Source organism: Pan troglodytes, chromosome 14, assembly GCF_028858775.2.
Source record: "Pan troglodytes isolate AG18354 chromosome 14, NHGRI_mPanTro3-v2.0_pri, whole genome shotgun sequence".
Taxonomy (NCBI): domain Eukaryota; kingdom Metazoa; phylum Chordata; class Mammalia; order Primates; family Hominidae; genus Pan; species Pan troglodytes.
In genome coordinates this window covers 22896599-22922452 of record NC_072412.2, presented here as the reverse complement: position 1 = coordinate 22922452, position 25854 = coordinate 22896599, and the positions used below count along the sequence as shown (strand labels likewise).

General features: G+C 43.1%; 1 protein-coding gene and 1 long non-coding RNA gene across 7 annotated transcripts in view; one reads left to right on the top strand and one right to left on the bottom strand.

Annotated features, from left to right (window-relative positions):
• The window catches only part of MIPEP (mitochondrial intermediate peptidase), a 166869-nt gene extending 161361 nt beyond the window's left edge, over positions 1–5508 (top strand). For all 6 annotated transcript variants that reach the window (XR_010150380.1, XR_010150381.1, XR_010150382.1 and 3 more), the window contains one exon: positions 5252–5508. Coding sequence is in view for 3 of the 6 variants with exons in the window: in XM_024348473.3 (XP_024204241.1) it covers positions 5252–5349 (98 nt within the window). In the remaining 3 variants the exon portion in view is untranslated. The remainder of the gene's footprint in view (positions 1–5251) is intronic.
• Positions 297–20775, bottom strand: LOC107967853 (uncharacterized). Its single transcript, XR_001708587.3, has 3 exons — positions 20491–20775; positions 19254–19414; positions 297–1145 (listed from the first exon to the last, which is right to left on the bottom strand). It is a non-coding gene; the product is annotated as an uncharacterized LOC107967853 (long non-coding RNA).
• Between the last annotated feature and the right edge of the window lie 5079 nt (positions 20776–25854).

Genomic DNA, 25854 nt, shown 5'->3' with positions numbered 1-25854 from the left:
TATTTCTTTAGAAAAGCCCACAAGTGTATATATTTTTCTCTTGTGGCCACAGTTGCCATTCTGTGAGATACAGGAATTGTTTAAGGTGGGAAATTGGAGAAGGACGTGTGTTAGTTGGGCCTGTCTGCTGGGAAGGAGAGAGCAAGGTCATATTTATATTGGCAGTTTGTTGAGTTGAAGTGAACCACTTCAAAGAACAGGATAGCCATACTTACCTGAATAGCTTGGCTCTGAATAAATGGCTTTCTCTTCTGAGAATTCCAGTCATTTAGTTATAAACGACCAGTCATGTAATTATAGAAATGTTTCACATATAGTTTTTTTTTATTTTTAAGGAGCAGAGAGAGTTTAATAGGCAAGAAGAGGCAAGAAGGAAGGGAGAAGGAAGAAGCTCCCCTGTACAGAGACAGAGGAAGGGGGGCTCCAAAGCCAAGAAAGGGAACCCCACCTGCCACAGATACCAGCTAGGTATATATACAGAGGCTGGAGGAGGCAGTGTCTGATTTGCACAGGCTCAGGGGATTGGTTTGACTAGGCATGTCATTCACGTAGCCCGCAGGAAAAGCTGGCCCTCCCACCCTAGCCTTTTAATATGCAAATGCAGGGCACCATGATCTTCTACACAGGTGGGGATACTTCGGGGTGGCCATGTATCCAGGAATGTGGGGAAAGGGCAAGAAGTCCACAGGAATCGCCATGTTTGGGTGGACCCACTTTCTAATGGCTGGCATTTGGATATCGGGTAACTGGCCTGGCTTTAAGAGCTGGAGCTTTACAAGAAACTTTTCCAGACGTGCTTTAAAAAACAAAAACTTCCTAAGGACCCCTTTTCCTCTCTATCTGCCTAAAATAATTTATCAATAACTCCTACAACATTCCCCCCTGTGGAGATGCCGCACTAACTGCTGTTAGAGGTTTGGGCAACGATGTCTTCTGGCTACTTCCTGCTGGAAAGGGGCGTCGAATGGGGAACAGCAGCTAGGGCTCCTCCTGGGGTTGATCTAAGGGTCCTTGGAAGACTGACGTGTCCATGTGTGGTTCAGTTTATAGCACCATTTGGAGTTTGATTGCTGTGAGTTGGGTGATCCTCTCCTCTTGAGGTCCCAAGATAAACTCAGAGCTCCCAGACAGATAATTTCCAAATTCTAGAGGAACCAGGCAGAGAAATAAACATGCTTCAAATTTTGTTCATAGGAGTACACCTTACTCAATTATTAAAGGCCATAAATAGTTTAAAATAAGTTTCCTTGACTCAGTCTGATGAATGAATTTCCTTTCTCGGCCAACGCACCAAAATGATATGGCTTCGATGAGTGGTGGAGCACCAGGGTTTTTGGTCCTCATGCCAGCTTAGATACAAGGACACGGACACGGGTGGAGTGGTTTTAAGGAGCAGAGAGTTCAATAAGCAAGAAGGAAAAGAGAAGGAAGAAGCTACCCTGTACAGAGGAGGAGGGCTCCAAAGCTGAGAGAGGCAACCCCTCAAATATTAAAAAGGAAGAAATGGTGTGATAGGCTAGCACATTTTATGGAAAGCCATGTCTTAATTAAATGTTTTCCCTACAAATGTTCTCTGTGTCAAGAAACCTGGCACATAGGGAATGCATGAAACCTGATTTATAATCAGATTCCGTCTACTTAAGTAATAACCTATATCTAGATGATACATTGTCAACTGTGCTACTTTAGCCATCATCACATACCCAGCGTTTCTATCCTTAGTGACACAGCTGGGCCAGAGGCAAGGCCTGCATTCATGCATGCAGATTATTTTACTGTAAAAAGGAACACTGTGTTTTGAACTTTAATTGCACAAATAGACACAGCAATGACATTCTCTTCTAGTAACTAGTAACTGCCCATTATTCCTCACATAGTTCCTAAGATAGAGCTGTTAGAATTTAGATAGACATTAGATAGACAGTGAAAATATTTTAGTCTACAGTTGAAACTGTAACAATATTGGTATTGTTCTCAACTACCCCTGGTCTAGTTAAGGGCTTTCAAGTATGTGTTTGGACCAAGTATTTTCATGTCCACCATCTAGATAGTCCTTGGTCTATTTCCCACCCCATGTGCTTTCTGGTGGGATGATCACATCTGCACCTCTAGTCCCCAAGCTGTCCCTGAGCTCTGTGTCCTCACTGTCTCCACATGGAGTGTCCCCTTCCACCTCAAACTTGACAAGGGTTGTGTCTTCACACCACCCTGCTCCTCCTGGATTCCAGCTCAGTCTGTCCTTCCTGTTCTGTTGGTTGCCCTGGTTCAGAGCCCTGGGTCCTCTCATGTTCCTCTCCCAGAGTCTCTTCCAGCCTTACTCTACCCGCCAGACCACTTCTTGGTCAGCATACATTGTGCATTTCCCCAGGTTTGTGCCTTTCCTATATTGTCTCCTCCACCTAAAAGGCCCAATCTGTTAAGTTTCTGCTCAATCCCATCTCCTCCACAAACCTGCTGAATCTCTTCATTGGAATTCATCTTTCTCTTCTGTTCTCCACACTGACTGCACTTTGTATGCTATTAGCATCTACAGTTTACTTTTTCTCAAGATTTTATGTTAAAATTTTTCAAATATTCAGAAAAATTGAATGAACAGTACAACACTCATATACTTGCCATTTAGTAAACATTTTCCTATATTTACATCTCTTCATCTCCGTATCTGGCCTTATGTTTTTATGCATTTCAAGGTAGCAGACATCAGTACATTTTACACCTAGATTCGTTTGCATGCATAGCATTAGAGTTCAATAGTTGCTTACTGTATTTAGGTAAACTTTTCATACAGTGAAATGCAAAATCTCAAATGTACCTTTCAATGAATTTTGATGCATGTACACACCTTTATAACTCAAATCACTATCCAGATGTAGAACATGACCATCACACCAGAGGCCCTCCTGCCCCTTCTCAGTTGATTCTAATATCCACTCCCGAAAGCAACCACAGTTCTGATTTTTTTCACCATAGACTGGTTTGACTAACTTTTTGAACTTCATATAAATGGAATCAAACAGTATGTACTGCTTCACATAAGGCTTCTCTCACTCAGCAGAATGTTTTTGAGATCCATTTGTGTTGTTGCATGTATGAATAGTTTGTTCCTTTTTGTTGCTGAGTAATATTCCATCATATGAATATATTGTAGTGTGTGTATTCATGTCCTATTGATAGAAACTTGGGTTGTTTCCAGCTTGGGGTTGTACAAGTTGTTTCTTTGTTGACATATGCTTTCATTTCTCTTGGATAAATACCTGGGAGTGAAATTGCTGGGTCCTAGTGTAGGTCTATGTTTAGTTTCGTAAGACACTGGTTAAGACCTTTTTTCAAAGTGATTGTATCATTTTATCCTTTCACCACAAATGTATGACAATTCAGGTTGCACACAGCCTTGTCAACATTTGGTGTAGCACAGTGGCTCACGCCTGTAATCCCAGCAGTTTGAGAGGCCAAGGCAGGAGGATCGCTTGAGCCCAGAAGTTCAAGACCAGCCTGGGCAACATGACAAGACCCCATCTCTACAAGAAGTTTAAAAACTAGCTGGGCATGGTGGCACACACCTGTGGTTCCAGCTACTCTCAAGCTGAGGCGGGAGGATCACTTCAGCCTGGGAAGTCGAGGCTGCAGTGAGCCATGTTCACACCACTGCACATGCTGTGTTGTCCAGGCCTGGACAACAGAGCAAGACCTTGTCTTTAAAAAAAAAAAAAAAAAAAAAAATTAGCTATTCTGGTGGATGTGTAATAGTATCTCATTGTGGGTTTGGTTTTCATTTCCCTAGTGACTAATGATATTGAATGTCTTCTCAGTGCCTATTAGTTGTGTTACTTATTCAGATATCTTCTTCTGTGAAAAACCTGACCTTGTGAAGGTAAAATCTTTTGTCAATTTGTAATTTAAAAAAACATATTTTTACAATGGGTCGAAGGAGTTCTTTATATTTTCTGGATACCAGTCTTACGTGAGATATGTTTTGTGAGTATTTTTTCCTACTCTATCATTTGTCTACTCATTGGCTTAATGGTTTCTTTTCAAGAGACATTTTAAATTTTGATGAAATCTAACATTTTTTCCTTTTATGCATTGCTCTCTGTGTCCTAAGAAACTATACCTACTTCAGGGTCACAAAGATACTTCATGTGGTTTTTTTAAGATAATAATTTTAGTGTTTACACTTAGGTCTGTGACCATCTCAAATTAGTTTTTATGTATGGTATGCAGTAGGAGTCAAGGCTAGCTTTCTGCCATATGGATATGCAGTTCTGCCCAGCCGACTACTCCTCTCACTCTTCATGTTGTGACTGAGCCTGCCCACCTGTATGCCCATGACCTGGCCTGATCCTTTACACACAACAGATGCTTCCTTCATGTTCACTGAATTGCAATACAGGTTCAGAGAACAATAGAGGATTCCTGCAATCTTTTAATGCCTTGATTTTGAAAATGGTTTTACAGAATTCATCTCCCAAAGTAAATGTCAGTATATAGGGCCTGTTCAACCCTTCAGTTAGCATTTCCTGCCAAGAATGTAGGTTAAAGCAATAACGTTAATTGCATCAATCTTTGTTTTTGGCTTCTTTAGAGTGAAGAAAGGACATGAATTCAGCTTTTTATTGAATTCTTAATATATGCTAGGCATGGTGTTTCATTGCTTCTACTACATCTTCTTGTTTGATCCTTATAGCAACCTTGTAGGAAATTTGGATGCCAGAGATTTTAAGTGACTTCTGCGTTACACAGTTACTAAGTTGCAAAGCTAGGAGTTCTCTGGGACAGGGAAATCTGGAGGAGAGCCAATAACTTGATTCTGATATAAGAATTCTATAAAAGAATTAACATCTAATTGATTGTAAAGTGTATAGAACTTGATAGCAAAACTTGATATGTAATTAAACTTGTTAAATTGTGAATCATCCCAGTCAAAGATAACTAAAAAAAATTCAGTCTTCTAATATCAGTCTCTAAGGGTATAGTCATATATGCAAAAATAATAGCCCTTAGGAAATATATTTAGGCCTAAATCTCTAAGCTAAGGATGGATTTGATAGTAAAAATACATTAAAATTATAAATAGCTCCAAGGCCCACACACTGCCCATGACTTTATAAAATGTTCTTGCATTCAGGTTATAAAGCCAGAGTCTTAATTCAGAAAGCCAGAGCGTTCCTCTAGTGTGTGGATTTGATTTTGTGTCTTTGTGCTTCCTGTTGCCTCCTGGTGAACGCAGTGCTGACCTTTCCTTTGTTTGCAGGTATGCTTCAGAAGTGTCCTTCTGTTGATGACTTCGTAAGTGCCCTCGTTTCCGACTTGGATCTGGACTTCGAAACTTTCCTCATGGATTCTGAATAAAAGAAACACTCTACACCTCTTAAATCAAGGTCATGTAGATAATGACTTTGTTATAAATGCTACAGCTGTGAGAGCTTGTTTCTGATTTCATTGTTCGCTTCTGTAATTCTGAAAAACTTTAAACTGGTAGAACTTGGAATAAATAATTTGTTTTAATTATTCTGGCTTTTCACCTGTTTGGCAAATATTTGAGCACATGGAAATCTCTGACCTAGTAACAACAACACTTCTACATGGCATTGTTAAATGGAGGGTATGGGCATTTCCTTAGTATAACCACTCTCCTGTTGAGCTTTTCCCTCTTTCCATGGATCTTTAATTGGTTTAATTAAATAATTAACTAAAAGCAAAATTGTTTAAGACAGAGTTTGAAGCAGTCTTCAGACAGGTTATACTTATAGTTCTTTTAAGAATGATGACCATTTCTTAAGACCACTATCTAAAGTAGGCTTAGAAAATGCACTTTAAATAGTCAATTACAGGCAACCAACAAACCAAGTGTGGTTTCCAAAATACATGTAATTATCTGTACTGTTTTTTCCTGAATGTTTAGGCAAATAGACTCAGAACACAGAGGACTGGCTTGGCAATGAAGGTAGAATGAGTAAGTGCAGGTACAATTAATAAGTGACATACCAGTGTCAAGCAACTGGTGAATCAGGAAACAGACCATGTCTGTTTTTATCTGGAACTCATTTGCTTTACACTATTGCATACCATACTGTATTTTGGTTAATATCAGGAAATAAATTATTTAATGGGTTTTTCCCACCATTAAAGTCAAAACCAAATTATGAATTTCCAGTTTAAAAAGGCATCTGCTAACAGCCTCTTCTTGCTTCTCACCAAAGACCAATGATGAAAGGAAAGATTCAAAATACCCAAAACTAGGACACACATTCAACCTATTTGCAGAATCTGGAGGAATTTCTTCATGCTCAGAGATGGGACTGGATGGAGAAACATCACCAGTGGCCGGCCTGTGCCAGGTGCTCCTGGATGCAAGGGGGATCGACCCTTCATGCTTTCCCATCTCCTCCTCACCCTTAGAAATCCAAATCGGTACTGACCAGAAAGCAGAGCAGCCAGCACCCCAAGTAGGGCTTTGCGTTTGACTGAGTGCTGCAGTGGGTCCCTGTCCCTGCTGCTCCCCATCGGAGCTTCTCTCTCTATACAGCAGCACTTGGAAACTGCAGCTCACACAGCCTTGGGCAGGGAGTCGGGCAAGCCTGGCAGTGGTGTCTCCTCTGTACCCAAAGCAGAGCTGAGGAACGGAGACAAAGGTTTGAGGAAGGGCTCTGGTGCAGTGCCCAGGGAGGAATCTTGCTGTTTCTATGTCTCACCCTATTCACAATATCCAAGCTAACTTAAAAAGAGATCTTATCCTGACAAACCGGCAATACACAGATGCCAGCTCATTCTGGGAAACAGACTTGGAGACATTTACAGGTAAATCAGTTACAGGTAAATCTGAAAAGTGCTTTCATCAGCACCCAGGTGCACCGACAGTGACAAAACCCCTGCGTCTTTATCAGGTCTTTTTTGTAGAGGTGAGTAACCAAAAAAAGAAGTCTATGTGGAGCCTTTTTAAAAGCATTCTTCAGAAAAGGGAAAGGAAGACTTGACCTGGAAGATGCTGGAAAATCATAACTTAGAAAATTATTATTTCTTTTGAGACAGAGTCTCGCTCTGTCACTCAGGCTGGAGTGCAGTGGCATGATCTCAGCTCACTGTAACCTCCGCCTCCCAGGTTCAAAGGATTCTCATACCTCAGCCTCCCTAGTAGCTGGGATTACAGATGTGCACCACCACACCGAGCACATTTTTGTATTTTTAATAGAGATAGTGTTTCACCATGTTGGCCAGGCTGATCTCAAACTCCTGACCTCAAATGATCCACCCACCTTGGCTTCCCAAAGTGCTGGGATTACAGGTGTGAGCCACTGTGCCTGGCCAAAAATTATTTTTTTAAAGGAGCAAATTGCTCCTTGTACATTGCAGCAAAATCTCTCTGTTTTTTTTTTTTGTTTGTTTGTTTGTTTGTTTGTTTGTTTGTTTGTTTTTGAGGCAGAGTCTTGCTCTGTTGACCAGGCTGGAGTGCAGCAACATGATCTCGGTTCACTGCAACCTCTGCGCCTCCCGGGTTCAAGCGATTCTCCTCCCTCAGCCTCCCGGGTTCAAGCGATTCTCCTCCCTCAGCCTCCCAAGTACCTGGGATTACAGGCGCCCGCCACCATGCCTGGGTAATTTTTGTATTTTTAGTGAAACGGGATTTCACCATGTTGGCCAGGCTGGTCTCAAACTCCTGACCTCAAGTGATCCACCCGTCTCAGCCTCCCAAAGTGCCGGGATTACAGATGTGAGCCACCGTGCCTGGCCCTCTCTGGAATTCACAAAGAGATTTGAGAAAACATGTTATTTATGAAGTTGAAAGCCATAAAGAACAGGCAGAAATTAAAAGACAATAGGACAAGTTACAAAGGAAGATGGGTAAAATAAATGCAGAGAAATGATAACCACAGTACAATTATTTAAAACATTGTCAGAATCAGAAAAGAAGAAAATTGTCAAGGAAAAACCTGAGAAACATCTTTAAGAATGCAGGTTAAACGGATGCAATGAGAGCAGATAGCAAGACAGCAGAGTGGAGGGCTACCCCCTCTGAATTCTAGAATTCCTCAGATGAAGCCACGGCATTTGCAACAAAAGCAATAACCAGAAATAAATTCTGGTGTACTCCTGTATTCCCAGGAGTACAAACCAGTGCCTACCCCTTAGTAGGGGTACTGGTGAGTGAATGCTAATCACTGATTTCAAGAAACCATTTTTAAGCTGAAAGAATGGCTGTGCAATTCGAAAGAATCCCTGATGGTGGCACACAATGCGAATGTCCTTAGTGCCGCTGAACTATACACATTCAAATGGTTCTGCTCCATGGTAAATGGTATATTATGTATATTTTACCACAGTTTTTTAAAAAGCAAACAAAAGAGAGAATTCTGAATTCCAGATTAAAACATAGTGGAAAGAGACCTCATCTAGATATATTCTGCTTTTTTGAGAGTTTAAATAAAATATTTGAGTTTAATTTAAAGTTTGAGTTTAATTAAAATATATGGCATATCCCAAGTTGGGCTTTGCAGAAAGAGCACTTCTCAGGAACTGTTAGTTGGCGTACCAGGAACTCAGAAGGGTCCTGTTATTAAATATATTTGGAAAATGCATGGATTCTCTGAAGATTCACTGTGCATGTGAGCAACACTACAATCGCAAACCAGATTTGGCATTGCATACATGAGCCAGTATTTCCCAAACATATCTGGTTATGGCCCACCCGCTTTGTGTAGTACTTATTGCTGTTTTTCGGAACCCTGGGAAATAACTAAAAATATTCAGCTGGAAATAACAGGCGTAGCTGTAAAGGAGCAAGAATTACAGTGACTCCAGAGTGCAAGTGTTCATCACTATTAAGAGCCAAAGAATTGAAAGAAGTTTTGAGAGGTGAAGACGGAGATGTAAAATGACATTCTCAGATATATGAGAGCTCAGGAAACATCTCAACTTTGTACACTTCTTTAAAAATTGCTAAAAGTATATGTAATTTTGACGAAGAGTCAGAGCACATGAAACCTCCAAGAGGCTTCACAGAATGTGGAGGGGTCATTACTTCTTCCCAATAACAGCTGAATAAATCACAGTAGCAAATTATTTTATTATGAATGTTTTCCCCTATGATGGGAATAAATCCATAAGCCACAGTCCTCTTGGGAAGATTCTCTCCTGTAGTTAACAATTTACCACCAGCTTCTAAAAATCTAATTTAAAGTTCTTATGAATGTGTAAACGCTGAAAATAACCTAATAAAAACTGGTGGATTATGAATAAAATGTTAGTGTGTAGGTATTGAGACTTAGGCCTTTTTTCTTCTTTTTTCTTTTTCCAATTTTTAAAAAGTAGGCAATGTGTTAATTTCAATAATAAAAAATGTACAGTGTGTTTTAATAATCATGACAAAGCCAAATTTAAAGCATTTTTCCAGTTCTGAAGAAATGCTTGGCTGATGGAAGCCAATTCAGAAAATGTCTCTGAGTCATTTCAAGGAACAATTTGTACAGCCCAAGACGTTATGAATACCCAAGGTTTAGCCTGATTTGGTAAAAGTGATTGAGATAAAATGTGAACAACAATTGTGCTTGACATTTACTTAGCATTTTCCAGTTTCCAGGGGCCTGTCTCGTAGCTGTCTCACGTGAAGCACTTGAACTCGCGAGGTAACAGACAGTGATAACTGTGGTACTAGGAAGGCAGATGGCTCGGGACTTGCCCAGCATCCTCAAGCTGGCACCATACCGGCGTGACTAGAGCCACCTCCCTTGGCTCCTTGTCCACTGCCCTTTGCATCTCATGCAGGTCTCCAGAAGACCCCGCTCCTGCTGTGCAGGCTCCCACGCATACCTTAGACACTGCTGTGGTGTTGGGTGGCCACGTGACCCACACAGGCCTTTTCTAGTTCACCAGTTTTCTGCAAGGATGCTGGTTAGGGAGTGTCTGCAGGAGGAGCAAGTCTGAAACCAAATCTAGGAAACATAGGAAACGAGCCAGGCACAGGGCTGGTGGGCCATCAGGGACCACCCTTTGGGTTGATATTTTGCTTAATCTGCATCTTTTGAGTAAGATCATCTGGCAGTAGAAGCTGTTCTCCAGGTACATTTCTCTAGCTCATGTACAAAAACATCCTGAAGGACTTTGTCAGGTGCCTTGCTAAAAGCCAGATGCATTCTCACTTCCTTGGTCTGAGGTTAATTGCACACCCACAGGCACTGGGCTCATGCTTTCAAGTATTTTGTCCTCACTTTAGGGTGAGTGAAAGATCCCCATTATAGGAGCACTTGGGAGAGATCATATAAAAGCTGACTCTTGAGTACATGCAGTAATGGGGTAGATGTGTGTGGTGTGTCTTCACTCCTGCAAGGGTGCTTGTTAGGGAGTGTTTCCAGGAGGAACAAGTCTGAAACCAATCATGAAATAAATGGTAGGTGTGAACTGGAAAACTAATTCAAAAGAGAGATCGTGATATCAGTGTGGTTGATACACCTTGGCAATATGGAAGGCTCTAATTTGCCCATATTTGAAATAATAATTCAGCTTTTTGTAATACAAAATAACAAAGGATTGAGAATCATGGTGTATAATATATAAAAGACCCAGGAAACATAAATATATCAACTGCATAAATGTAAAATGCATGTGACCCAAGAAGGCCCCAAAGTGGCAGACAACATTGTACCCATTTTCCCTTCCAAAATGTAAGCGGCGGGCATGCTGCTTTCAAGGCTGTCACACAGGATGTCAGCTGCTGTGCTGTCCTTAGAGCCTTTGTCCTGAGTTCCATGTGTTTGTCCAGCTGTCTCGTCACCTGTAGGTCTTAAAGACACTTCAAATTTGACCTCCAACATCAGATTCCTCCTTTATCCCAAATACTCCCCCTGAGTCACTGTTTTGATGAGTGGCATTGTAGTCTTCTAGCTGCTCAAGTAGAAACTTCTAAAGGGGTGAGTCCCTCATCCCTGCATTTGGCGTTTTTCTTTCCTTTGCACTTATCCTGTGCATCATGTATCTGTCATACTTGCCTAGTTTTCTTTTTGCCAGCTCAGTTGCAGGTATGTGTTAGAAAATCAGCACAGGCCTCCAGTGTAATCTGGGCATAAAGTCATCAGTGTCCAAGGGATTGAAGGAGGGGCGGTCCCAGGAAATAATGTGTGGCCAGACGAGGTTTAAACAATTCCATCAGATATAGTTTTCATTAAAAATAATTGAAAATTATGAAAATGTTTCTGTTCGCTCCTATCACTGCTTTAAGAAGAATCCATGTCATGGTTAATTCTGTGTGTCAGCATGACTGGCCACAGGGTGCCCAGATGAAACATTTCTACGTGTGTCTGGCGAGTGTTTTGGGATGAGGCTGGCACTTGACTCAGCAGACTCAGTAAAGCAGATGGCCCTCCCTAGTGTGGGGGTGGGGGGGCGCTCATCCAATCTGTTGAAGGCCTGAATGGAACAAAAGGTGGAGGAAGGAGGAATTTACCCCATTTGCTTCCTGCCTGCCTGCTGAGCTGGGACATCCATCTTCTCCTGCCTTCAACCTGGAATCTACACCGTTGGTTCCCCTGGTTCTTGGGCCTTCAGACTCAGACTGGAGCCACACCCTCAGCTTTCCAGGTCTTCAGCTTGCAGATGGCAGAGCACAGGACTTCTCAACCTCCTTCATCACATGAGCCGGTTCCTCATAATCTCTTCCAAAATATACATCCAACTCGTTCTGCTTCTCTGGAGAACATGGACTAATACAATCCATGAAGAAATGTGGAGGGTTTTTGTAATTTACGTAGAAAAATGAATCAAACACCAAGAAAACCAAGACCAAACCAGACTCCACAAAGGAATTCTAAGCACAGCTTTACGTCTACATGAGAATGTGTTTGCCACACCTTTGACCAGTTTCTGTTGATTTCTATTCCAGTGCATTTTGTATCAATAGTTTGGAGAAAAAGCATCACACACTAGGAGGAAGCTCTCTGTGGCAGGGCCCAGATCTGTGACTCAATATAAGCCCAGTGCTAATTTATCCAGACCCAGTAGGAGGAGAGAAGCCTCAAAGGAGGCAAACATTTTGACATTTAGAGGAAATTTTTTATGGCTTTTTACACTGACTCAGCATCAAGTACAAAGTTATTTTTGCTCTTTGTTGCCAATCGTGGGAGAAGGGGCTGTTAGCTAGGAGCTTGGAGCTGGGAGCCTGCAGGAAACAGCTTCACTTAGGAAGGCTCAAACCCTGTAGAATCCTGCTGCCTGTCCTTTGAGGCCAAGCTGCTCTGATGATCTCAGTTTTGTGCTTTTTCTTAACTCTTAAAACTATTTCAAAGTTGATTTATTAAAATTTATTCTGTTTACTAAAAGGACCAAATCATGTTTGTTTCTTCAGATACTGCTCTTGAAATTCCGTTTTTAGAAATTGCTATGCATGGATGGTAGAAGGATTGATTTTTACCAACGAAACAAAAGAAAACAAAGGGATGGTGGAGTAAAAGGCCTAGTTGTTCTGGCTGTGGGCCAGCAGAAGAAATCCCAAGGGGATGAGAAGGGGACCCAACATCATAGCATGTCAGGGACAAGCTGTGACAGCCACAGAGGCCACAATGGTCGGCTGAATCTGAGCCCTTTTCCAGCAAAGTTATCCTAAGGTAAAGAAATTGAGCTTACCAGGAATGAAGCACAAGAATAAGCACTTAGCCCCAGTCCAAAGAGCTGCTACCACGTGGAGGGCAGGGCTGGAGTTGTGATGAGTGCCCTAGAGCTCTCTTAAACTCACTTCTTCCCAAGGACAATTACTGTTTTCAGACTGCACGGACATACATACATTAGATGAGTTAAATAATTTGTTACGGTTGGGAAAAAGTATGTGGACTTCTGAGAGCAAGGATCATAAATGCGCACAAAGCAAGGATTGCTGGGGAAGATTAAAGATAAGCGGTGTAAATGCTCTATGCAGCACAGTATGTTTCCAATAGTGCCCTCATTGTTTGCAGATTGTGTATGAAATAAGCCAGTTCCATACCACAGAGGACTCTTTATTGGCAAGCTTATGGCTCACTGTGCGTTCTCAAAGTACTTTATAGTTTAGGCTGGAAATTGGGAAAAAAAAAAAAAAAGCCAGAACAACATGTGATAGATAATATGATTGGCTGCACACTTCCAGACTGATGAATGATGAATGTGATGGACTATTGTATGGAGCACATCTTCAGCAAGAGGGGGAAATACTCATCATTTTTGGCCAGCAGTTATTTGATCACCAAACATCATGCCAGAATACTCAGCAAACCTTCTTAGCTCTTGAGAAGTCAAAGTCCGGGGGAATTTATTCCTGGCAATTTTAATTGGACCCCTTATGTGAGAGCAGCGGCTACCCAGCTGGGGTGGTGGAGCGAACCCGTCACTAGTGGACATGCGGTGGCAGAGCTCCTGGTAACCACCTAGAGGAATACACAGGCACATGTGTGACGCCAAGCGTGACACCTGTAGCACTCAAATTTGTCTTGTTTTTGTCTTTCGGTGTGTAGATTCTTAGTACAGTGTGTATTTGTTCAGAGGTCGAATCAATTACTGCGCATTTACTGAGCACTTTGCTGGGTGCTACAGACCCAAAGATGAATAAAACATGAATCCTACCCTTGCACTCCTAACCGTGTAGTCAGTAGGTGCTGAGGAATCAATGGAGTGTCAGAGTGATGCTGCAAAGTAGACAAGGAGTTTAAAAGGAAGCGAGACCTCAGGAAGATTTTGAGGTAAACGATAAGAGAGAATTAGAAAAGCAACTGAAAACAGGGCTCCATATACCCGTCTGAAGGATCTGCCTGCCTCCACTTTGAAGCAAGTCCATTCCTACAAGACGAGCTACCCAAGGATGCCAAAATGTAAAAAGGATTATCGGACATCTGTCCAAACCTATAGACCATACCACAGCAAGAGTAAATGTGAACCAACATAACCTGTGGACTCTGGGTGGTGGTGCCACATCAGTGTAGGTTCATGGCCTGTAACCAGTCTACCACTCTGGATGCAGGATGCCGATATGACGGAGACAGCGGGGAGGGTGCACAGGAAATTTCTGTTCCTTCCACTCCATTTTGCTGCGAACCTAAAACTGCTGAGTGGATAATGTATGTCTTAAGGAGTTCCTGTGCAATTTGCACATTACAGCACTTTCCTTCTATACCATGGAAGGGGAGGGAGGTCCTGGAGACAGACAGAGCCCAGAAGAGTGACAGAGACACCAGGTCTGAGTGGTCTCAGTGTCCCCAGCCCCTGCAGCATCTGATACGGTTTTGGCTCTGTGTCCCCACCCAATCCCACGTGTCGGAGGAGACCTGGTGGGAGGTGATTGGATTATGGGGGGGATTTTCCCCATGCTATTCTTGTGATAGTGCATGAGTTCTCATGAGACCTGATAGTTTAAAGGTATGTGGCAGGCTGGATGTGGTGGTGGCTTATGCCTGTAACCCCAGCACTTTGGGAGGCCAAGGCAGGCGGATTGCTGGAGCCCAGGAGTTTTAGACCAGCCTGGGCAACATAGTGAGACCCCATCTCTACTAAAACTACAAAAATTAGCTAGGTGTGGTGGTGCATACCTGTGGTCCCAGCTATGCTGGAGGCTGAGGCATGAGAATTGCTTGAACCTGTGAGGCAGAGGTTGCAGTGAGCTGAGATCATGCCACTGCACTCCAGCCTGGGCAACAGGGCCAGACTCTTGTCTCAAAAAAAAAAAAAGTTTGTGGCAGTCTCCCCCCTCACTCGTTCTCTCCTGCCACCATGTAAGACGTGCCTTGCTTCCCCTTCGCCTTCCACCATGATTGTAAGTTTCCTGAGGCCTCTCCAGCCATGCGGAACTGTGAGTCATTAAACCTCTTTTCTTTATAAATTACCCAGTCCCAGTTGTGTGTGGTGGCTCATGCCTGTGATCCCAGCACTTTGGGAGGCAGGCGGATCACGAGGTCAGGAGATGGAGACCACAGTGAAACCCCGTCTCTACTAAAAATACAAAAAAAGATTAGCCGGATGTGGTGGGGGGCTTCTGTAGTCCCAGCTACTTGGGAGGCTGAGGCAGAAGAATGGTGTGAACCTGGGAGGCGGAGCTTGCAGTGAGCTGAGATCGCGCCACTGCACTCCAGCAAGGGTGACAGAGTGAGACTCTGTCTCAAAAATAAATAAATAAATAAATAAATATAAATTACCCAGTCCTGGGCATTTTTTTGTAGCATTTGTTTGTAACAGACTAATACAGCACCTGATGCAGCTGTTACAAACTGTTGAGCTGAAGACACCACAAGAGAGCATGGATCATGGCAGAGAGAGGAAAGGGTTCTGAGTGGTAGAACGGTGACAGCGCTCAGCACTGCAAGGCATCAGGGAGGACACTGGGCTCCCAGGGAATTTTGGAACTGAGGGAATGGTGAATGGAGCGAGAAGCCAAGAGAAAAAGTAAGGAACAAATGATGAGGAAATAGAAGCAAGGAACACAGATTATTCACAAAGCCTGGCCAGGGTGATGGGAAGAGCAATGGGATGGCACATCATGCTCATCTGACCTCATGGTCAGCTGTCCCCCAAGGAGCACAGGAGGCCAGACCAGGCCACGTGTGATGCTGCAGGGCACCTACCCCAGAGGTCTGTAGAAAGAGTATGTATTACACACTCTTGTGTAACATGTACATACATCCACCAGAGCAGTACACGTTACAACCCATGAACATACACTGACCCAGGGTCCACAGGTTACATTGGTTCACATTCACTCTTTCTGCGATACAGTCTATAGGTCTCTAACGCAGTGATGTATTACACACCCTGCACCATCACGGAGCATGACAGTCCCATGTTCAGGGCTGTGCACCACATTCTTAGGATAGACATTGTGATGCTTAATTGTATGTAGCAACTTCACTGGGCCACTGGGCCCAGATATGTGGACAAACATTATTTATTCTTGGTGTTTCTGTGAGGGTGTTTATAGATGAAAATAACATTAGAATTAGTGGACTTTGAGTAAAACAATGCCCTCCAAATATAGGTGGGCCCTGTCCAATCATGCGAAGGCTTGAATAGAACAAGACCAACCTTCCCAAGCAAGAGGGAATTCTTGAGAATACTGCCTCTTGCCTTTATCTGCACCATCAGCTTCTCCTGGGTGTCCACATGCCCGCCTTCAGACCTGTACCACAGCATTGTCTTTCCCTGGGTTTTCAGCCTGCCAACCAACCCTGCAGATTTTGGACTTGCCAGCCTCCATAATTGCGTGATCCAATTTCTTTTAAATTTTTTTAAGAGATAGAGTCTTGCTATGTTTCCCAGGCTGGAATGCAGTGGCTATTCATAGGTGTGACCATAGCTCACTGCAGCCTCAAACTCCTGGGCTCAAAAATCCACCTCAGCTTCCTGAGTAGCTGTAACTACTACAGGCACACACCATTGTACCCAGCATACGAAATGAAACCTATAATTATACTTTATCCATGTTTATCTCCCCACTAAACTGTGGGCAAATTGAAGTCAGGACTTGTATCCTTTCATCTTTATTTAACTAGTGACTAATATAGTGTCTGTTGTATGATATCCAGCTGGCTGCATCTTCACCAAAGCTTCGTTGATAATTAAGAAGTTCTTGCTAAGTGATCTTTTGAAATAAGTTTTTTTCCTGCCTCTGGTAGATATGTTTACTTCCTTCCCTCACTCATTGGGGTGACAGGCTTCAAAAGGTAATGTCTGAATGGAAGTACAATTGTTTCTGCATGCTTTTCCAACTGATAGAACATTTCCATTTTGTTAGGAAATTGTAAATTTCTGAATGTACTTAGCACATATGAATCCTCATAATTCTTGTTTCCCTTTCTTTTCTTATTAATGTCCACATTACCACTTTTAATTTAGTCTTTATTTCTTCAGAGATAGATGAAATACTGTCATATCGAGAAAATTGGAAGGTAAATTGCTTTTCTCTGGCTATACAAGGTAGCTCTGTCAATCTGTCTTCTTCAGGGTTTTTAGAAACATGAACATTTTATTTGTTTACTCTCTTAACTGCAGTGATAGAATGCAAATTTCAACTAGCTTGAGTAAAACAGTGAATTTCTTAGAAGGATACTGTGAGGATGTCTCATAGCACACAAGGACTGCCAACAGCAGTTAGGATGCTTTGGGTGCAAATAAAATAAAGCTTGAAATCAAACAGGTTTTCTATGGTGTTTAAAGACAAGGGCAAGTTGTAGGTGGGAACCAAAGTCAAACAAACAGGTGGGGAGGAGAGCTGGGTACTCCCTTTCCCTGACTCAGCCTTTTATTGATGAAGGCAGGGATGGGATGGGAAGAGCTCACCTGGCAAGATGAAAATAGCCACAATACATTGCTATGCCCCCGTTTTTTTTTTCAGCTGTTTATTACATGCTGTTTTGTAACCTGCTATTTTGCTTTAAAATCCCATGATTTTCCTCCAATCATAAGTATTTTTCTACATCAGTTTTTATGGCTAGATAGTATTCTGCTCAGTGTTCTTGAAGGTCTTTGGGAGAGTTCAGTAAGTAGCACCCATCTTCCCCACCCAAATCGAGAAATAGCAGGTGGAGAACCAAAATATCACCCTTATTTCTAATGAAGGCAGAATCGGAAGGCATAGCTTGCAGCAAGAGACGAAGTGGGCTTGTGGAATCTGTTCTTTGTTAGACTGTTGAGAAGTGGGATAAACCCACCTAAAGGAAAGCTTAGCCCTGTGGGGCCAGACAGCTCACCAGTCCCCACCTAACACTGGCCTTGACCAGAGGAATGAAGACAGGGAGCAACTTGTCCAAGCAGAGGGCCTTTGACCATCTCCACCCAATGTGTGTAACCCACCAACTGAGGTAATGCTGGCCCTTGCTCTGGGAAGAAGGAAGGGAAGGGAAAAGAAGCCAGGAGGATTTTGGAAAATCCCACATAGCAGAGGCAAGAGAGGAGGTTCTTGCTCCCCTGTGCAGTGTGAAGGTCCCAGTACTCAGTTCACCAGGCCTCTATTGCACGTTATGTTAGTTTCCAAACAACATTGAAGCTAAACATCTTTGTAATTAATCTTTGTGTACATTTGTGAAAATTTCCTTAAGATAAATCCCTACAAGTAGAATTTCTGAGCCAAATGATATTAACAGGTTTAAAGCTTTTGACTCAATTGGCCATATTTCCCTCTACAAAGTTTTATCAGTTTATATTGCCACAAGTAGTACAGTGTATGAGAACATGTTTTCTTAACACATACACACTCTGCCTATTCAGTCCTTCCTTTTGGATCTTTGTGAATTTGGTGAGCAAAACATCTGTGCCACAGTGTTATTTCAATTTTGAGCAGTCTTAATGGAGGAGTTGTTTTGGGGAACCAAGGTATAGAACATGTGAAAGAAACCATCTGAAGAGACTGAGCAATGTCTTCAAAGGCCTATAGCCCTGCAGCTGCCCCTAGTCCTTTCACTTTTGTAAATAATTTTATTTTCCAACCATGGAAGCATCATCATGAGGTTGAAAGAGGATGATTCTGGGAAAATACAATTACTTAACAGTTATGTGACCTGGGACAAGTTGAGCCTAAATGTCCTCATCATAAAATGGAACTAAGTAACCCTCATAAGAATGACGTAGTGTATGGACACTGTTTGGCCCAGAGTGGGCAGTGAAAAAATTGTGACCATTCTGGAATAATCTTATAGTCTCTATGGTGGGGAGATCTGAAAGCCGTTTTCTTTCCCCTTCCCATTTTGTGTATGTATCTGTCTCCACTGATCTGCACAGGGAAGGGAAGTGGTTGGTAACTCTCTGGGCACTCAGGATCTCTACACTTGGTAGTTGCCCAGCAGCCCATCACTGTGTCTTTCACCCCTAGGGCTCACAGTGACATTTTCTGGCCCCATCAGGGTGTGCTGCACACCTGTGTGGAGTCTTTGCCAGGTGAGCTCTTCCCATCCCATCCCTGCCTTCATCAATAAAAGGCTGAGTCAGGGAAAGGGAGTACCCAGCTCTCCTCCCCACCTGTTTGTTTGACTTTGGTTCCCACCTACAACTCGCCCTTGTCTTTAAACACCATAGAAAAGGTCTTGAATTCCCCCTCCAGTGGCCCACGGGTGTCCTGTACTGGCAGCACACACAACACTTCCAGACAGGAGAAGATCTGGCAGTTGTAAATTTTTCTTTTTCATCTTTTCTTTTCCCAGACTTGCTGCTGCTGCCACCACTAGCACTGATGCCAATACAACCACCTCTGCTGTCACCCTCAATGCACTGGCCCACCCTATAAGGCCCCTATCATCTGGCTGCCACAGGCATCCTCTTACCACTACAGTCAAGCTGCAGTCTCTGTCACCACCACCAACTGCAGCAAGGTGAGCCGCAGAGCCATGCCATCTGCAGGCTCCAGCCTCCAGTGTACCACATGTGGCTCCTCCTTCTCCTCTAGCCAGGCATGGAGCAGCTGGGCAGGCAAAGCCAGAAAAACCTAGAACAGGATGGAGGAGGTGGTAGAGTTAGAGCCTCACCTTGTCATGCCCGCCACTGGCCAGTTTCAGTGAAGGCACTCACACCCTCCCTCCAAAGTCCAGCCTCTCCTTTTGGTCTAAGCGGCCAGGAACTGGGGCCTGGGGTGGGGACTGGAGACATGGCAGAGCCCGGCTCCCCACTCCACAGGAACCCCAGGGGACAGGGGATACCTTCCTCGGAGGGTGGGAGCAGCAGAAACTGAGACCCAGCCAACCCTCTCCACCCAAGTGCCCGTTCCCAATGCCTCAGCCTACAGGGCCCTCTCTCCCCATGGTATCTGCTACTCCGTGCCCAGGGGTCCCAGGTGGTCTCCGCAACACAGAGTGAGAGGGCTCAGGCCAGGGAACCACAGTGGTGTGGGAGCCCTGCTGTGTTCAGGATTCCTGAGGAAATGCTATGCGCCTGCAGAGCTCCACCAGGAGCAGGACGTTGTCGCCCTCTAGAGTCTGGAGTCCAGGAAGAGGAGAACAGCCCCTTCTTTGGAGGCCACCACTATTCGCTGCCACCTCTGCTGCCCACAGCCACCAGCAGTGCAGCCCCTGATAGGGCCCCTGACCCATCCCTGCCACAGGCATTCCAGCACATGGTAGTGCTTCAAACCGCCCCCTCCCTGGCACGGGCAGTGCAGTCCCAGAGAGCACCCCCAACTTGCTACCCTCCATGGCCCCGTATAGTGCCCCCAACCAGCCCTGAGCTGCCTGATAACGAACGCCCCACACCCCTGTCAGTGCCCCCAAACTGCCCCCCCCCCAGCCAGTATTCTAGCCCTGGATAGCTCACCCAACCCAACCCATCACCCTGCCGCCAGCAGTTCACAATAGCGGACATAACCCGCCTCCTGGCTCGGGCAGTGTAGCCTCCGGCAGTGTAACCACCCCCACCCCGCCATACCGCAGCCGGCCCCACCGCCTGCAATGCAAACCCGGATAGCACCCCAAACCAGCCCCCCTTACCGTGCACAGTGCAGCCATGGGCAGTGCAGCCCTAACAGCACACCCAACCGCAGCCTGTGGTTGCCCCAGAGAGCGTACCTACCCTGCAGCAACTTTTCTACCACTCTGGCCGATCTGCAGTTTCTGTCACCACCACCTACCACAGTGAGGCGAGCAGCACTGGTGCAGGCTTCAGCCTCCAGAGTGTGGCAGATGGCTCCCTCTTCGTGTTCTCTCAGCCCGCCACAGAGAAGTTAGTCCCGCAGGCACAGAAGAGCCTGGAATGGCTTGAGGGCTCCTCAGCATACCTTATATACTGAGGTTATGGGAATGTGGTTCCTGGACTTCAAATTTGGATTGGATGAGAGTAAACCTCTAGACCTACTCTGACTGGACTTTATTTTCATGATCTAATTGGTTGTCCTCGGGCTTGCTCTCATCCAATCAGAACATGTAGTCCAGAAACCTCATTTGCATAACATCTGTATATAAATGATGCTGAAATCAGCCCATTTAAGGCTCTTCTGTGTCTTCCTGACCATCTGCTCTGTTCCCACCTTAGAGGACCAGAGGGAGAAGCCACCTGCTACATGCTGGATGCTGCAGCCTGTGCCACTGTGGCTCACATCGCTGTGGTTGGTGGCAGCAACGGAGACTGCAGCCGGCTGGAGTGGTAGGAGGAAGGAAATAGTTTTGGGGTAGATGGAGGAGTAAAGAGGGTGGTGAGTGCCAAAGGGAAAAGTGGATGGTGGGGCGAGCAGAAGAAGGAGTTGCAAAAAGATGGTGGGGAAAAGATGGTGGAAAAAAGTGGGTAGATGGAGGCGGAAAAACAGGGAGAAAAACAGGAGGGAGAGAAGGTTTGCAAAGATGGTGGGGAAAAACACTGTGGGAAGAAAAGAAAGGCAGTGGGGAAAAAGATTGTGGGTAGATGGAGGGCCAGAAAGAGGGTGGCAAGTGGGAGGAGAAGAGAGGGTGGTGAGAGGGAGGGGGAAGAGAGGGTGGTGAGCAGGAGGGAGAGAAGGTTTTGCAAAAAGATGATATGGAGAAAAGACAGTGGGGAGAAAAGTTTTTGGGTAGATGGAGGGGGAAAAGAGGATGGCAAGCAGGAGAAGAAAAAGAGGTTGGTGAGCTGGAGGGAGACAAGGTTTTGCAAAAAGATGGTGGGCAGGAAAAGAAAGACTGTGGAGAAAGAAAAGATGGTGAGGAAAAAGTTTTTGGGCAGATGGACAGGGAAAAGAGGGTGACAAGCAGGTTAGGGGAAAGAAGATGGCGAGTGGGAAGTCAGGGTGGGGGGGAGGCTTTGTAAAAAGATGGGAAAAATTGGGCGGGTAGATGGAGAGGAAAAGAGGATGGTGAGCAGGAGTTGGGAGAAGGCTTTGCAAAAAGACAGTGGGGAAATGTTTTTGAATAGATGGAGAAGGGAAAGAGGGTGGCAAGGAGGGGGGAAAGACATGGGGAAACAGTGTTTGGGAAGATGGAGGGGGAAAAGAGGGTGGTGAGAAGCAGGAGTCGGGAGAAGGCTTTGGGAAAAGATGGGGGAAATGTTTTTGGGTAGATGGAGGAGCAAAAGAGGGTGATGAGAGCAGGAGAGAGAAAAAGAAGGTTGCCCAGAAGAGTGGGAAATGATGGTGGGGAAAAACGGTGGGGAAAAGTTTTTGGGTAGATGGATGGGGAAAAAGTGTGGTGAATGGGGGAGTAGAGAAGGCTTTGCAAAAAGACGGTGGGGAAAAAGTTTTGGGGTACATGAAGAAAAAGGCTGATGACAAGGAGAGAACTGAAGGCTGTCAGAAAACGAAAGTGGGGAAATAATGGTGGGGGACAAAGGTTTTGGGTAGATCTTTTTCTGATTTTTAAATCGGGTTATATGTATTTTTGCTTTTGAGTAGTTTGTGTTCTTTATCTATTGTGTGTATTAACCCCTTGCCTGATGCATAGCTTGCAAATACTTTCTTCCATTCTCTAGATTGTTTCTTCATTCTACTGATTGCTTCCTCTGCTTTGCAGAAGCTTCTAAGTTTAATGCAATTCCATTTGTCTATTTTTGCTTTTGTTGCTTGTGCTTTTGATGTCTATTTAAAAATTCCTTGTCCTAATCAATTTCATGAAGGATTTATCTTATTTTTTATTTTCTAGTAGTCTCATAGTTTCAGGGCCTACATTGAAATTATCTTTATTTTGAGTTGATTTTTGTATATGGTAAGATAACGGTCTAGATTGATTCTTGTACATGTGGGTGTTGGGTTTTCCTAGCACAGTTTATTGAAGAGATTGTCCTTCCCGAATGTGTGTTCCTGGTGCCTTTGTTAAAAATGAGTTGACTGTAAATGTGTGAATTTATTTTTGAGTTCTCTATTCTGTTGTCTGTCTGTCATCTGTCTATGTCTGTCTGTTGCTCCCTGACTCTTTTTTTTTTTTTTTTTTTTTTTTGCAGTAGCATGCTGTTTTGGTTACTATACATTTGTAGTATATTTTGAAATCAGGTAGTGTGATGCCTCCAGCTTTTTTCTTTTTATTCAAGATTCTTTTATCTCTCTGAGGTATGTTGCATTTCTGTGTGAATTTTAGGTTTTTTTTCTATTTCTGTGAAGAATGTCTTTTGTAATTTAACATGGGTTGCATTGATCCTGTAGATCACACTGGGTGATATAGGTATTTTAACAATATTCTTCTAGTGCATGAACATGGGATATCTTTCCATTTACTTGTGTCTGCTTTAATATCTTTCATCTATGTTTTATGGTTTTCATTGTGGGATCTTTCACCTTTTTGGTTGTTTGTCCCTAGGTATCATTTTTTTGTAATGAAATAGCTTTCTTGATTTCTTTCATAGGTATTTTACTGTTGGTGCATGGGTGTGCTACTCATTTTTGTATGTTGATATTGTATCTTACAACTTTACTAAATTTATCTAGTAGGTTTTTTGTTGGAATTTTTAGGGTTCTTTATATATGATCATATCAGCTGCAAACAGAGACAATTTGACTTCCTTTTCTTCCAATTTGGATGCCTTTTATTGCATTTTCCTGTCTAATTGCTGTAGCTAGGACTTCCAGTACTATGATGAATAAAAGTGGCAAAAGTAACCACACTTATTCCAGATCTTAGAGGAAGAGCTTTTAACCTTTCTGCATTGATCATGATGTTAGCTGTGGGTTTATCATATATGGCCTTTATTATGCTGAGATATGTTCCTTCTTGCACATTTTGTTGAGTTTTTATCATAAAGGTATGTTGAATTTTATTGTTTTCATCATCTACTGAAATGATTGTATGTGTTTTTTTTTAAATGGAGTCTCACTTTGTTGCCCAGGCTGGAGTGCAGTGGTGCTATCTTAGCTCATTGCAACCTCCACCCCCAAACCCACCCCCTCAGGTTCAAGCGATTCTCCTTCCTCAGCCTCCCAAGTAGCTGGGATTACACCGCCATCATGGTGGCCTGGCTTCTTTTTGTGTTTTGGGGATGCAGGGTTTCACCATGTTGGCCAGGCTGGTTTCAAACTCCTGATGTCCAGTGATCCATCCACCTCAGCCTCCCAAAGTGCTGGGATTACAGGTGTGAGCCACCATGCCTGGCCTTCTTTTTTTTTTTTTTTTTTTTTTTTTTTTTTTTTTTTTTAAGACAAGGTCTTCCTCTGTAACCTAAACTGGAATAAAGTGGTGAAATCATACCTCACTGAAGCCTCGAATTCCTTGGCTCAACTTTTCCTCCCATCTCAGCCTTCTAAGTAGATAGAACTACATTTGCGAGTCATCAAACCTGGGTAATATTTTATTTTTTTGTTAGAGAAAGGTCTTGCTATATTGTCCAGGCTGGTCTCGAACTCCTGGGCCCAAGCAATCCTTCTAGCTCAGCCTCCCAGGTGCCTGGGATTTCAGGCCTAAGCCACCACACCTGACTAGATTTGTTTCACTTTGACGTCTTTGCTAAGTCTATGGCTACAAATAAAATGACTATTCAGTTATCACTAATGAGAGGCATGGGGAAAGCCAAGCCAGAGGGGGACTATCGAATTTTGTTTTTTCTATATATATTCAAATTATGATGGTATACATACATTGGAGTATATTTATGCTTTCCTGTAACAGTCTTGTAGGACCCTAAATGACCTGAATTTATCTTCATAGATTGATTGGGAAAGGAGGAATTATTGAGAGACAGGAAATTGTGAAACAAGAAATTATTCTAATTCTAGCACTAAGATACCCAGAATGGCTTCTCATTACTAAGAATGGTAGAAAAACTCACCCATATTCCCTTCAGTCGAAATGATGCAGTTTTATTGGCATAATCACTACTAAACATCAATAGGTTTTGTAACTTTGGATTTGGCACTATTTTTCCATTCAGTGAGCATTTATTGACTGCTGTGCACCAGGAAAAGTCAGAGCTCTGCCTTTGCTGTGGATGAATGAAAATAACCTCTTTCATGTCTGCACTGTCTGTTAATGTGTATGAATATATGTGTCTGTGTGTGTGTTTCTGTCTTTTTACATGAAAGGGACTGGCAGCTTTAGACCTATTGCTGTTGTGAATCTTCATGAACCTATATTTTGCCTCTCTGCAGTGGACCCATCATTACTAATTTCATCCTTTTGCAACAACTGTTTGCATTTAGATAATTGTCAGCACTTAGCTACCAAGGTTACAGAAAATGTCAAGATTCAGAAGAAGATATACAAATTTTTTTTGTAAGGCCATGAATTAAAGCAGTAACACTTGTCTAGACCATTAAACAAGGAGATACATTTGTATGTAGAAAGTGACTGCCCTTGTGTCATTAGAGTCTCCTGAACCTGTGACTATTACATTCATAAAAAAGTGCACTGTCTTAATTCAGTTGGTAGTTCTCATCATGTTTCAGGGATTTTAGTTGTGATGATTGAAATAGTTGCCTTTGGGTAGTTTGTATTCCTGTTTCATCAGAGATTGGCTGAGACTTGTCTTTTCTGTTTACATTTCTCTTGGACTTGTTTCATCTGCTCTTGTTTGCCATGGAAACCTGTCTGTAAATCATATATATACATATATATACACACATACATGCATATACATATATACACACACGTATATACATATATACACACATATGTATATAGATATATACACACATATGTATATAGATATATACACACATATACACATATATGTATATACATATATACACATATATGTATATATACACATGCATGTGTATATACACACATGCATGTATATACACATATACATGTGTGTATATATACATATACACGTGTACGTGTATACACATACACGTGTATGTGTATATACATATACACGTGTATGTGTATATACACATACACGTGTATATGTATATACATATATACACACGTGTATGTGTATACACAAGTATGTATATACACTCACACATGTATATACATGTGTACACATGTACGTGTATATACACACATGCATGTATATGCATATATATATACATATATATGTGTGTGT